Source organism: Mustelus asterias, chromosome 6, assembly GCF_964213995.1.
Source record: "Mustelus asterias chromosome 6, sMusAst1.hap1.1, whole genome shotgun sequence".
Lineage (NCBI taxonomy): Eukaryota > Metazoa > Chordata > Chondrichthyes > Carcharhiniformes > Triakidae > Mustelus > Mustelus asterias.
Genome location: NC_135806.1, coordinates 58,608,241 through 58,623,453, shown reverse-complemented (window position 1 = coordinate 58,623,453; position 15,213 = coordinate 58,608,241). Strand labels below are relative to the sequence as shown.

Here is a 15,213-nt window from a genome sequence, read left to right as displayed (position 1 = left end):
TTCGCCATCAGCACAACTATCCTGATCATTTTTTACAGGTGTGAATATCTTGCAAAACCTTTCCAGTGATACAACTGTGCCCCACTTGAACCTTTAACAACCAAGCCACCCAAGCTTGTTGCCAGGCAGAATTCAGAACAGGTTATATGACTCCTTCATTTCTCCATTTTACCCTAAATTAAAGACACAATCCAAAAACATAACTATCTTAACATTTGCAACAATATTTTTTTAAAGTGAAATAAAACAGACGGGAGAAACAAAGCAAGCCTTGCGTCATTTATTTTCCAGCAAATGGGATTTACAAAACCACAAGACATTAAACAGGCAAGTTGTGGGAGTTTTGTACTATGGACCTGTGGCATCGCTTCTATTCATTGTGTTTGTAATGACAAAGGTCATATTGAACCTGCAGTCCATCTAATGGCTGCCAGCATAAACTCCCTGTGCTTTGAGACTGTCTTGGCATAAAGTAAACTTGCCTTTAGGGTAGTTTCAGACCAGCTCAAATTTAGCTGCAGCTGTCTAGAATCTGTCATCTTCAATATATCTGGTCCATTTCCCATTTCCACTGGACTTACCAGCAAACAATCTATAATATGTGCAAAAGATTAAAGGTCTCCTTGACCTGTCCACTGCAACTCAATTTCAATAGTCTCATATACTACAACATAGCATGGCGCGGGATCTTTCACTGTTACTTATGTAACAGCAGAGCTGATTTTTCATTCAATGCTGCCTAACTTCACTTGAATATCCTTCAACTGAGTCTGTATATTTTGTAATAGAGTCAGGTTCAGGTTCACTCATTTTCCCAAGTGTAGTGTTAAAAAGATTGTGCTCTGGAATCTCCTCTGCATTTGTCCCCAGATAGAGATATAATTTGGGTTTAAACCAATTATGCGTTTCAAATATTTGTACAATTTTGGGTGTGAATTACCCCTGTATATACTCAGGTCTGTTACAGTGTAACCAATGACAACATGCTGTGGTGGTCAGCTGACCCGGTAGAAATAGGAAGAAGATGGGGATTGGGAGTAGCATGAGTGAACCAGGGCGTGGCCCTAGTGGTTGTGTAAAGAAGGATCTTTATTAAACCTTTACTTTGGATTTATTTTGTGGAGTTGTTTCTTGAATTTATTATTGCTTGCTACTGGAGAATTCTTACTGATGGATGAACAAAGTCTCCTTGATCTTTCATGGCAATCCATTAAATGCTCTGTCTGAACAAATTTCTGCTGACATGAAGGTGAATGTTGAACCTGTGAAACAGTAATCAAGAATTTAAAATCAGGTGGGACTAAGGGTAAACCTCAGCTCCTGCACTGGTGTCCAAACCATGCTTAATGCCATATTGAAGCAGGTTTGTGAGTGGGCAAGCAGTCTGCCCATGCGAAACAGTTAATTGTCAGGTCCTATTGCAAAACTCACGTACAAATGGGGAAAGTGTGCACCACCAAGTTGTCCCAGATCATGAGTGGCCTACTCAGTGATCCTTAAAGTGGCCACTGGAATTGGCTGAAAACAGCCGCAAAACATTTTCCAAATAATCTTTTTTGCCAGAAAAAACAGGCTCCACAAAAATATTGTGGCTACTCGTGGTCTCAGCTCAACTCCTTTGGCTTTGCCTGCCCTGATTGAACCTACCTTTGGATTACTTACATTGGAGCTGACTGGAATTTAGGCTTCAATTGGCAAGTTACATTCGGATACTCATTTGCAGAGCACAGATCAATCAATCTGCCAACTGGCTGCCCATTTTGGGTGGAGTCAAATTTCACTCCAATATCTCACATCATTGCAAGACTGCACGTGATTTCTCCCAACTTTCACATGTCTCCTTCGTGAAAAGGAGCAGCAAGGTATTTTGCGATTATCAGATTAATTATGAGAGCAGAAGGTAAGCACCGACTCTAGTGACCAGCTACCTGTCAAGGGGCTGCAATAGTAGTCCTACCTGTAGCTGCATTGGAGGGATATTCAATTGGCATTGAAAGACTTTGGTTGTTTTGGCACAAGCATAAAGGAATTGTAGACAAGTAAGTACAATGGAATGTATGTGAGAAGGGTTACTGCTGCTGCATTTGCTAGACAGGCAGCCGGTTAGGAATTTGGCTTACTTTCATCATCAATGCCATATTTTACATAAAGGATATCAATGTATGTTTACAGTTTTCTCTCGAACTTTTAATGCTAGTGAAGTGATGTAGTAACAACATAAAACTGGCACCAAATTTACAAATGTAGCCGCTTGGGTCGCATTTGACTAATGTCCACTTTGAGTATGTACATTGCATTGTGTGCAATTACTGACAATTGAAATCTCTATCTAACTTGGATATCTTACAATATAGTCCTGCTCTTTCACTTTCTTGGTTGATGTGAAATGTGCTCACACAAGTGATAAATCTGTATACCCGCCACAAGATGTTTCTTGCAATGCTAATCTCAGTGAAGCTAGTTAACTTTTGGGTATCAGCATATCTGGTTTGTATAGTCCTATCTTTTGCACCTGGGTTTTGGTTCTGTGGTCAACAGGAACTCAGGGGTGAAGAACAGATGTCAGTGACATCAAAAGACAAAACATATGCTTCAAAAATTGACCCAAGCAGTTAAATGTGAAACATGTTTAAAATAAATGTGGCACAAAGAGGTTTTAACGGATCATTGGATTATTTCCTAAGTGTTAGAATGTTTTCACTGTGGAGTAAATGTTTGATCCTGGCTCATATTGAGCCAATCTTTATTTCCACAGAAAAGAGAAATACAATGATTCCATGATTAGTATTGTCATTTTGCAGTAATCTGTCACGTAATGTGCAAATATAAATTGCATTGGTACTCTTTCTGTCCCATAATTAACTAATTCAGAGGAAGACCATCAAATATTATTCACTGTTCACATTAAACCAACGACAGTTCCACTGATAGAAGCTTTGGGATGCGTTAGAGAAGTTACTCTCTTTGGCATATTCCAAAAACAGCTTCTGATCTGCAGAAATGGATAGCCCCAGCAATTACAGACTCAGTGAGTTTAACACCAATAGTGGAGAGGCTTCTAGAAGCAATTATTCGGGATAGAATTGGTAGTCACATGGAAAAACATGGGTTGATTAGGAACAGCCGGCATGGATTTCTAAAGTGAAAATCATGTTTAACTAATTTGTGGAAGTTTTTTGAGGAGGTAACAGAAACAGTCAATGAGGATAATGCTGTTGATGGTGTACATGGTGTGCATGCAGTGCCACACAACAGATTTGTGAGAGAAGTAATGGCTTTTGGAATAAAAGGGACAGTAGCAACATGAACACAAAATTGGGTGAATAGTATGCAGCAGAGAGTGACGGTCAATGAATATTTTTTGGGCTGGGTGAAGATTTGTAGTGATGTTCCCCAGGGTCAGTATTGGGATCTTGCTTTTCCTGAAATATATTAATGATCTAGATCTTGGTGTGCAGGGAGCAGTTTCAAAGTTTGCGGATGATACAAAGCTTGGAAGCATTGTAAACAGTGAAAAGGAGAGTGTAGAGGTACCAAAGGACTGGACAAGTTGGTGGAGCAGGCAGATAGGTGGCTGATGAAGTTCAATGCAGAGAAGTACAAGGTGATGCATTTTGATAGGAAGAACATGGAGAGACAATGGGCGTGATTTTACGGCCTCACTCATTCCAAAACCGTAAACTCTTGCCTGAGGTCTGGACCTTTCCATGGTCCGCCCCTCAACCTGCTCCGATTCCCATGGCGGGCAGGACGGTAAAGTTCTGGCCAATATAAAATAAGGGATAAAATTCTTAAGGGGGTTCAGGAGCAGAGGGACCTGGGTATATATACATATGCGTAGGTGGCAGGACACATAGAGAGAGCAGTTAGTAAAGCATATATTATCCTGGGTCATATTAATAGGATATAGAGTACAAGAGCAACGGCGTTATGTTGAACCTATACAAGGCACAAGTTAGACCACAGCTTGAGTATTGTGTACAGTTCTGGGTGCCACACTACAGAAAGAATGTGAATGCACTGTAGAGAGTGCAGAAGAGGTTTACAAGAATGGTTCCAAGGATGAGAAACTTCAATTATGATTGGAGAGATTGGGATTGTTCTCTTTGGAGGGAAGAAGGCTGAGAGGAGATTTAATAGAGATGTTCAAAAACATGAGGTTGCTGGACAGAGTAGATAGGGAGAAACTGTTCCGACTCATAAAAGGAGTGAAAGAGTACAGATATAAAGTGATTTGCAAAAGAAGCAAATGTGAGAATTTCTTTTCACACAAGTGGTTTGGGTATGGAATGCATTGCGTGTAAGTATGGTGGAGGCAGGTTCAATCAAGGCATTCAAGAGGGCATAAGATGATTATTGAATAGGAACAATGTGCAGGGATATGGTGAAATGGCAGGAAAATGGCACTAAGTCATGATGCTTGTTTGAGAACCAGTGCAGACACAATGGGCCAAACAGCCACCTCCTGCATCGTAGCAATTCTATGTTTCCGTGATATCATTAATCAATTATCTGACGTGAAGTGACAAAACCTTGAGCGTTTACATATCTTGTTGCATGAACAGAAATCTAGGAGTAATTCCACTTTGTTTTTGCCCGTCTAAAATAAAACTATTAGCTATGATAATTGTCAACAACCTACATAGAACTACATCAGAATTTGTTCCATCTACAAGATGCACTGCAGCAACTAACCAAGCCTCCATTGACAACATCTGCCAAACCTGCGACCTCTCCCACCCGAAGGACAAGGGCAGCTGGTACATGGAAACATTGCAACCTGCATGTTCCTCACCAATCCATGTACCATTTGACTTGGAGCTATATTGTCATTCCTTCTCTGGATCAAAAATCTGGAACTCCCAACAGCATTGTGGATGTACCTGCACCACATGGACTAGAGCTCTTCAAGGTGGCAGCTCAGCGACACCTTCTTAAGGGCTATAATGATGGGCAATCAATACTGGCCGTCGGAACTCTCATCCCCATGAGAGAAGTTTAAAAAAAGTTTAAATGGGCAATAAATTTGCTATTATTAAGGAATAGTCCACTTGACCATTTCCACTGAAGACAATCACAAAGACATTAATTATATTGCATCAAACAGCCAGTTATTTCGAGCAGTGGTTACGTCAGGCTTGTTGCATTGCACAGTGAAAATACATGGCTGGATTGAGAGTCTCAAAATAGCCTTCCAATAAATGGTTTTGACTGACATTCTGCTGCTTATCGCACCATGAGAGTCCAACAGAGAACTAATGCAATTGAAGTTGTGAATGGATATTGACACTGACTTTGCCTGAATAATCATTGTAATTTCTCTTTCTCTCCAGAGTAAGAGATCGTGATGACAAGGGGTCGTATGCTCTCTGCTTGATTCACGAGGGTAAAATATATCATTACCGAATTGACAGGGACAAAACAGGGAAGCTATCCATTCCAGATGGGAAAAAATTTGACACCCTCTGGCAGGTAGAGTAACCCAATGCTCAAGCGTTTTGTTGATTAGCTGAATATATTTCGCAACACTGTCCTTTTACTCATTCAGTGCAAAATGCACAGCACTGTTGTGATCTGTTGAATTGAATTGGCTGATAAAAGTTGGATTATTTTACAGACTCTGATAATTACTATGCCTGTACCCTAGGACCCAGCTTGGTTCTGTTTTATTTATACAAGGGTTTAATTTCCCCTGGGCATTATTTGTAATCATGATGTGGAGATGCCGGCGTTGGACTGGGGTAAACACAGTAAGAAGTTTAACAACACCAGGTTAAAGTCCAACAGGCTTATTTGGTAGCAAAAGCTTGTGTGGCTTTTGCTACCAAATAAACCTGTTGGACTTTAATCTGGTGTTGTTAAACTTCTTACATTATTTGTAACACAGTTGTTCACACATTTGCACTGAATTCAGATCTGCTCTGTTTTAATGTTATAACCTATTTACATTAAGACAACAATTTAACATGAATATGTCAACCAATGTGCTAAAATGTGAGAGGTAACTTAATTGAAGTGTATAAAATTCTGAAAGGCCTTGACAAGGTGGATGTGGAAAGTATGTTTTCTCTTGTCTAGTGCTGGGGGACACAGTTTAAAAAGTGTTGTCCTTTTAGGACAAAGATGAGGAAACATCTTTGTGTCTCAGAGGGTTGTGTGCCTTTGCAACTCTGCCTCAGAAAGCGGTGGAGGTGTGGGGGGTGGGGGGGGGGATCACTGAATATTTTTAAGGGGGAGTTGGATAGATTCTTGTTAGGCAAGGAAATCAAAGGTTATCAGGGGGAGATGAGATTGTAGAACTTGAAACACAAACGAATCAGCCAAGATCATATCAAGTGGTAGAGCAGGCACAAGGAGTCAAATGGCCTACTTCTGCTCCTATTTTGTACGTTCTTACATAAATAGCAGATATCCAAAATTTGCTGCACCTTTCTTGCTAAAAGCATAAGAGTGACATATTTTATCAGAATTTAATATGTAAACATAGTTTAACTTTCACTGACACACTGATCATTTCTTAATTTTAATTTTCTTTGCTCCCCCCATTCTGAACCCAGTGATTTATGTCAGTACAGTTCCACAAGTACCAGTAGTTAAGAGCCTTCCCTCTTCTCTCATTCCTAGGGATTGAATATGATCAGACTATTTGACCATTGCTGCGTTAGTTTATAAACAGGGCAGGTAGGAATTTAGTGCAGATGTGTTAACCACAGTGTCACAAATCATGTCCTGAGGAAAATAAACCTTTATGTAAATAAAAAGTACCAAGCTGGAACCTAGGGCACAAGTATAGTAATTATAAGATTTTGTAAAATAATCCCACTTTTATCAACCAACTCAATTAAACAGATCAGAACAGTGCTCTGCAAGCCAATTTCATAAATTCCCATCACTATTCTCACAGTTCTTATCACATTATTTAGGGATTAAATTTAGCACTTCCTGGCCCATTTAGTTCAGTACTTGACCAGGTAATGCATTTGCCAGCAGAGCCTTTGCCCTTAAATTTAAATTAATTTTTCCTTTGTGGGTGATGGAACAAACATCTGAGATTCTAATAACAAGTCTACAAACTCACCGTTCAACTTCATCACCATCCCCATGAGAAGGCACCTATTATCCATTTGATGCCTTCACCAGCTACACAATCTATGTTTGGAACTCACTGGATGAGAAATTTCACGTTGAAATCGTGTGGCCTCCTACTCTTAATGCATTCCTTTCAAAAATCTCAAAACTGTGGAGCTCGACCTCTTCCAGTTTTTCTTTTCTGTAATCTTCAGGCTTTTAAAAACCAAACACTACATCCTAATATACCTTATTATTTACCTTATTTTTACAACCTGCTGTTATCCTGCACTTTGGTTTCTCAAAGATGAAATTGTATACATCTGCATAGTACAGGGCATGGGATTCCAATGTTAGCCCATTCCATAGCATGAATCTAAACCTTGTTACACCTCGGTCGATATTTACAGAGAGGTGAGGAGGTTGTGGGTGAGGCCACAAACAACCAAAGAACTCAGCAAAGCCAGCAGCATAAGAGCTTCTGACAATCTTAATTTCAAAATCTCATTTATCTCTTAGTCCTGCATGACATCCGTTTAAATGAACTGGCAAGCCAGCAGACAGGAGGCTACACTAATGGTAGGAGGCCACAATTGAGAACCTTGGGGACTATCCTTAGCAATCAGGAGGTCAGGGAGGCCCATGATTGGAAGCACTGAGCAGAGGTCGAATCACGGTTAGGTCAGGGATCAGGGTAGGGGGAAGCAGGAAAAAGTTAGCATCTGGGGCTAGTGGAGGCCAAAAGCATCCTTGAGGGTCTGAGGGGAGAACTCCTGCTCCCCTGGGCCTACACGAAGTGATGACTGATGCATCTAATTTGTGGAGCTGATAGCTACCACCTTTCTTTCACTGCCAATTTTCCCAATCCCTGGGCAGCATATGCAGCAACAGTAAATTTTAAATTTGGGCCCATCGCACTGTGGGAATCCAACTTGGAAATGTTAATTAAGTGTCCCACTTTCCACAATGGAACGTTAGAAGCCAACATTATTAACATCTTGGTGTGTGTGTGTGGTGTGTTGAGGACATTTTGTGAGCTTTTCACATTTAATTGCTCCTGACTCTTGCAGGTCTGCTGTGGAAGAGCTAATTATCCAGGCCCTTTTATGAATAGTAACTGAACTATTGCTTGATCTACACCAATAATAGCCGAGTAAAGCCTTTAATCAGGTTTCACTTCTTTTGGAGCAATTCAATACCCTCTTTCTAAACTTCAATCTATCTCATTATGCCAATCTCCTTATTTCTTTTGAATTCTTCATTTGTTAATTTCTTTTTGTGAGGTTCCAATGCTGCTTTAGGCTGTGTAATATTGTAAACTTGGGACTGCAGCTGCCTCTCTGGAAGCCTTGGCAGAAGCAATACTTATTCAGTTGGATGGATCTATTCCAAGTGCACCAAGTTCATGGTAGTTGCAGACACCAACCCAAACATTGCCATCTCTTCTTTTGCCTGCTGCTGCAGTTATAATTTAAATTGGTCAAATAGCATGGACTGGAATAATTGGATTATTTCTCTTTGATTGTTTCATAAGTGTTTCCCCAAACTATTACTGGAACAATGGGAGGGATAATATTTTAATATTGCCTCAGGTAACATTCCATCAAAGTAGTGCAGCACTAGGATAGTAAACGTTGAACAATTTGAAATGCGAAATCATTTGAAAAAATTACTTATTTTTTTGCCCACCCTTCACAGAGACACTGGGCGGGATTTTACGGACTCACTCGTCCAGAAACCATAAAATTCCACCTGAGGTCAACAGACCCTCACCCGCTCTGATTCCCATGGCAGGCAGGGCGGTACAATTCCGGTCACTGTGATTTTGAATTTAGTCACATTCCACAGCAGAGAAAGGAAATCCAAGTAAAATAAAAATAATTGAAGTAGGATCGGTTGGGATCATCGGGGAGCAAGTCAAGCTGATGGAATGAGTCTCCTGTTTGTGCTAGTTGTACAAATCTATAGGTGTTTATTTTGGGTAGTTTGAAATTAGCTTCCAGTAGGGCTAGGTGTATAACATAAAACTGTCCTTAATTTAGCACAAGTTGTCATTAAATTGCCAATTTGTTCAGAGAAACCACAAGGTTGGTTGGTGTGAAATTGGAAAAAATGGGAGAGACCATTTGAAAAATGGAGTATGTCCTTTTACCTTTTACCTATGGCAAGTCATGTTAATGCTTTATAGAACCTTAGTGAAGCCGCACTTGGAATATAGTGTTCAATTCTGTTCGCCACACTACCAGAAGGATGTGGAGGCTTTGGAGAGGGTACAGAAAAGATTTACCAGGATGTTGCCTGGTATGGAGGGCATCAGCTATGAGGAGAGGTTGGAGAAACTTGGTTTGTTCTCACTGGAGCGATGGAGGTTGAGGGGAGACCTGATAGAAGCCTGCAAGATTATGAGAGGCATGGACAGAGTGGATAGTCAGAAGCTTTTTCCCAGGGTGGAAGAGTCAATTACAAGGGGGCATAGGTTTAAGGTGCGAGGGGCAAGTTTTAAAAGAGATGGACAATGCAGATTTTTTAGAGTGGTGGGTGCCTGGAACTTGTTGTCAGGGGAGGTAGTGGAAGCGGATACGGTAGTGACTTTTAAGGGGCATCTTGACAAGTACATGAATGAGATGGGACTAGAGGGATATGGTCCCCGGAAGCGGAGGGGGTTTTAGTTCAGTCGGGCAGCATGGTCGGTGCAGGCTTGGAGGGCCGAAGGGCCTGTTCCTGTGCTGTAATTTTCTTTGTTCTTTGTTCTATATTAGTTTACTTTTAATTTCACTCATTATTGCAAATGTATGCATAAACTTCATTTCATATTGCATGGTGTAAAACTCAACATGATCGTCTTTCAAAATTACACATAAGAATCAGAAGAAAATTGAAAAGTTGGTTTCTCAGCAATCAAACAGAGATGAGTGTAATTCTCAATGGATTTGATGCTTGTTTGAATACAGTTCCTGATTCTGCTGTCTGGTGTACAAAGGGAAAGATGAAAAGATAAAAATAAACTTTAAAACTACTCACATCTGAAATATTTGAGAAGTACTCTGTGGATGATGGGGTGTGAAATGTCATTTAACTTTCAGAGTACAGACATTATTTTTAAAATGAGATGGCCCTGAGGCTCTCTGTATCGCTAATACAATGAAAAAAAACAACAGAATGCTCAGTGTAACATGTGTGCAGTGGAAGAGCTATGACTGACTGCACAACAGAAGCAGAAATATGCAAAACTTCTTGGCTGCAGACAAATCATTTCCACTTCATTTGAAAATGATGGAAGCCTACAAACCATATGGTCTGTCATTGTCTTGTCCATCAATAATTTCAAAGGAATTTATCATTTGAAAAATGCTTAGAGAGGATTTTAAGAGATATGCATAGGCAGATAATGTCACCAGAAATGCCCTCAGGGGTACTCCCAGCTGGCACCATAACTTCATCAGGAATTCCAAAGACAGAGCTTCCAGTGGCTGATTCGGAGAATCGCTAAGCAAATTCCCAATGCATGTTTTGCCAACTGTTACAACAGAAGTGTTGGAATATTCCATAAATCTGCTGAAGCCGGAAATCCTAGTTTTAAGAAAGAGAGACCTACATTTGCTTTAGGACTTAAAAAGTTATTAGTATTTTTTAATGAAAGTATGGCAGCTATTTAGCACACACTATAGATTCTACAACCAGCAATGAGATGAATAAGCAGCTTATCTAATTCTGTTGGTAGTAATTTAGAAAGGAATATTGTAATTGAAACCCAAAACAGAGTTCAGTTTTATCGTAATCCCTATAGTAAACAGTGATCAGAAAATTCCATGTATTCTTTGTCTTGATCTACCACTGGCTGCTTTATTGAATTTGCAAGCAGCAGCAATAGCCAACCAGAGGTCGTTCTTTTCTTTTATTCACATGTACATATTTCTGTTTAAAAATTCACATACGTAATGTAATATTGTATGTTTATTATATTGTGAGAATGTAACTAAAACTGTTTTATGTCTAAATGTGACCATAGCTTTGGTCAGACCCTAACGTTTGTCTGCTCCAACCATATGGAACCATGAACTACTCATTATCACAAGAGCCCAATAGGAATTTATTTTTAAAAACAAGATGTCCTTTAATTTTAGGTTCTATTTTAACTATTTAAATAACATACTTCAATTTTTTACATTTTTTTCTTCCCATGAGGTCAGTTTCACTCTCTCTGCTCTATATGATTCAAATTTCATCCCACTTCCGACTGAAACCTGCAAGGTTAACATCTGAGTATAACCAAGTTTCTTTGTTTGATTAGAATTGTCCTCATCCCCCACCACTCTGCCTTGTCCAGCTCCACCCCAACTGGACTATCTAATCATAAGAATATAAGAAATAGGAGCAGGAGTAGGCCATCTAGCCCCTCGAGCCTGCCCCACCATTCAATAAGATCATGGCTGTTCTGAAGTGGATCAGTTCCACTTACCCGCCTGATCCCTATAACCCCTAATTCCCTTACCGATCAGGAATCCATCTATCCGTGATTTAAACATATTCAACGAGGTAGCCTCCACCACTTCAGTGGGCAGAGAATTCCAGAGATTCACCACCCTCTGAGAGTAGAAGTTCCTCCGCAACTCTGTCCTAAACTGACCCCCCTTTATTTTGAGGCTGTGCCCTCTAGTTCTAGCTTCCTTTCTAAGTGGAAAGAATCTCTCCATCTCTACCCTATCCAGCCCCTTCATTATCTTATAGGTCTCTATAAGATCCCCCCTCAGCCTTCTAAATTCCAACGAGTACAAACCCAATCTGCTCAGTCTCTCCTCATAATCAACACCCCTCATCTCTGGTATCAACCTGGTGAACCTTCTCTGCACTCCCTCCAAGGCCAATATATCCTTCCGCAAATAAGGGGACCAATACTGCACACAGTATTCCAGCTGCAGCCTCACCAATGCCCTGTACGGATGCAGCAAGACATCTCTGCTTTTATATTCTATCCCCCTTGCGATATAGGCCAACATCCCATTTGCCTTCTTGATCACCTGTTGCACCTGCAACCCAAGACCAACGTGATTTAATGACTTCTCACTCACCTGCCTCCAATGGAACCTTCTCAATAATCTGCAGACCATAGCAGCCAACTTCCGCATGACAGCTTCCCTGCTCCTTTTCAAAAAATAGACTTTTCTTTTCTTATTTCAATTGTGCTCTTCCCAATGTCAGAGCACATGAAAGCCAAAGAAGTGAACTTCTGCAATTATGTTGAACCTCTATGTATTTAAGTATGGGGGAAACCACCAAAAATGAGAGATATTAAAAATGGTCAATCTTGAATTGCCAAAGATTGACTACTGGGAAGCAGAAAAACACACCAGCCGAGGCTTTCCACACTGTTCTGCTGTTTTTTTCAATGTAATTTGCTGGAATTGGCCAAAATGGTACAAAACATCAAGGAATTTTAAGCATAATTTATATTAACCACAAATGGAGTCTCCATTAACTTTAAAAGTAATATACGTTTTGAATGGCAAAAGAAAGGAAGTGAGAAAGGAAGATAGAAAAAAATAGACAGCAAGGTGAAGTGACATTATTTTAGGAAAAGAGGCAATTATCATTTTTTCAGTATTGCGCTGATTAATATTTGTGCTTAAAGTGTCTTTGTGCATTTGTCAACTCATTTGCAGAGCAAAATAGTGCAGAGAAAAATGAAACTAATATAATGATGCTTACTTACAGCAGATAGAGAACAGGTCAGAAATAAATGGTTATGTCTTATAACTGCAAAAAAGAGATGTTGAGAGAATCTGACAAATGTTTCAATCTAAAGCATGGTTGTATGTATCCTGAATTTTATGGAAAATCTTCTCTTTAGATGGTTGACCATTACTACTACAAGTCTGACGGTCTTCTGCAAGTTCTCACTGAACCGTGTCCAAATCCTGATCATCCAGTTGGTATGTTGCCACTTTTGCATTGCTATTTATTATTGAGATAGACAGAGGAGGAAGCAAGAGAGCTAATGTTGCTTGCTGGAGAAGAATAAAGCCAGCGACGCACCGTGAGAATTCAAAGTTCAACATTTTACTGTGCTGTCAGGGAAAAGGACATCATGGAGAGGTTGCAGAACCTTCTGCAGGGAAAAGGGAATGATCCACAAGTTTTGATATATGTTGAGACCAATACATAAAGAGATTGAGTATTGAGGTTCTGTGGTCAGATTCTCAGGAGCTAGGGAGGAAGTTAAAATGTAGGACTGTGAATGTAGTATCTCCAGATCACTCCCAGTGAAATGTGCCAGTAAAAATGGAAACAGGAATATATGAAGGACCAATACATAATTTAAGACATGGTGCAGGAGGGAGGTCTCTCGATTTCTCGGGCATTGGGATTTGTTCTAGGTCAGAATGTACCGATTTTAAAAAAGGGATAGATTGCACCTCAGCAGGAATGTTCATATGGGGAGGTTCACCAGTGTGGTTGGGGAAGGTTTAAGCTAAAGTAACAGAGGAATGGACACTGATATACAGAAGTATAAAGTGCATAAAATGAGAGGTATAACAAAGGAAGTAGTAGAAAGGCGATTAAGGTGCATAATGAGTGCTGAATTGTATTAGAGAAGAAAGTAGTGCCATATTAGATGGCAGCAGACTGAAAAGGACTATCATGAATACATGATACATTTACAGTGCATGTGCATAAATGCACAAAGTATGGTCAATAAGGTGGTGACTATAAGTGCAAATATCTGTATGGAAATATAATGTAGTGGCAATTTCAGAAACATGGCATCAAAGTGTTCAGAACAGTTAGGAAGGAAGAAAGAGTTGAGGCTACCTCGTTGAATGTTTTTAAGGCAAAGATAGATAGCTTTTTGAACAGTAAAGGAATTAAGGGTTATGGTGAGCGGGCAGGTAAGTGGAGCTGAGTCCACAAAACGATCAGCCATGATCTTATTGAATGGCGGAACAGGCTCAATGTGCCTAATGGCCTACTCCTGCTCCTAGTTCTTATGCTCTTACATGCAAACAGACAGACAGTGACCCGAGACCAGAATTGAACCCAGGTCCTTGGTGCTGTGAGGCAGCAATGCTAACCATTGTGCCATCATGCCACCCTAATTTTTTGACTTAATTAAAGAGAGCAAGCACCAATTTGTAGAAGGCAGATCAAGCTTGACTAATTTAATTAAAGTTTTTGATGAAGTAATAGAGAAGATTGATGAAGGGAATGCAATGGATGGTGTCTATATGGATTTTTAAGAAGCATTTAACAAAATACCACACAAAAGACCACTCAACAAAATCAAGGAATAGGGTTCAGTGATAGCTTGGATAAAACAAAGTGAGACAGAAAAACAGTAAGTTGTGGTAAATGGTTGATTTTGAGATTGAAGAACAGGAGACAATGGTTTTCCCCAAGGATCAATGCTAAGTCCATAGAATTTGTAAAATATACAGATGACTTGGATACCAATAAGGTGGGAGAAACACCGAGGATGATACCAATAGACAGGACAGATAGGCTAACAGATTGGGTAGACACGTGTCAAATCATAAGATGATTTATCCATTCCAAGCACTCCCAGTCTTAGATGCATTTGGAAGAAGGAATAGGGAGAAATAATATAAATTTAATGACAGTTCTAAGAAAATGCAGGAACAGAGGGAACTTGGGATGCATGTCCATAGACCTTTTTAATGTGGTAAGATAGATTGATGGAGTAATTAGCTTAACATAGGGATGTTGAGCTTCATAATTAGAGGTGTTGAGTTCAACAGCAGATAAATTATGCTGAACTTTGATAAAGCTTGATAAATTAGGCCACAGAGAAATTCCTGGTCATCACACTTTCAGAAGGATGTGAAGGTCCTTGAGAGGGTGCAGAGGAGATTTTTCAGAATAGTTCCAGGGATGAAGGAGTTTAGCTACAAGTTTAGGTTGGTGAAGCTGGGGTTGTTCTCCTTGGAGGAAAGGAAATGGAGGGGAGATTTGATAGAGGTATACAAGATAGTGACAGCTTTAGATAGAAAACCTGCTCCCATTATCCAATGAAACAAGGATTAAGGGCCATAGATATAAGGTTTTGGACTTAGGGTGCAGGAAGAATATGAGGGTGAACATTTTTACAGCGCGAGTACTAATTGGCAAATTTTGAAATTGTACTCCAAT

General features: G+C 39.9%; 1 protein-coding gene across 2 annotated transcripts in view; it reads left to right on the top strand.

The window, feature by feature from the left end:
• Nucleotides 1–15,213, top strand: part of syk (spleen tyrosine kinase) — a 138,755-nt gene that overhangs the window by 85,427 nt on the left and 38,115 nt on the right. For both annotated transcript variants that reach the window (XM_078214362.1, XM_078214361.1), the window contains exons 4-5: nucleotides 5,334–5,472; nucleotides 12,917–12,998. In XM_078214362.1, coding sequence (XP_078070488.1) covers nucleotides 5,334–5,472; nucleotides 12,917–12,998 — 221 coding nt within the window. The remainder of the gene's footprint in view (nucleotides 1–5,333; nucleotides 5,473–12,916; nucleotides 12,999–15,213) is intronic.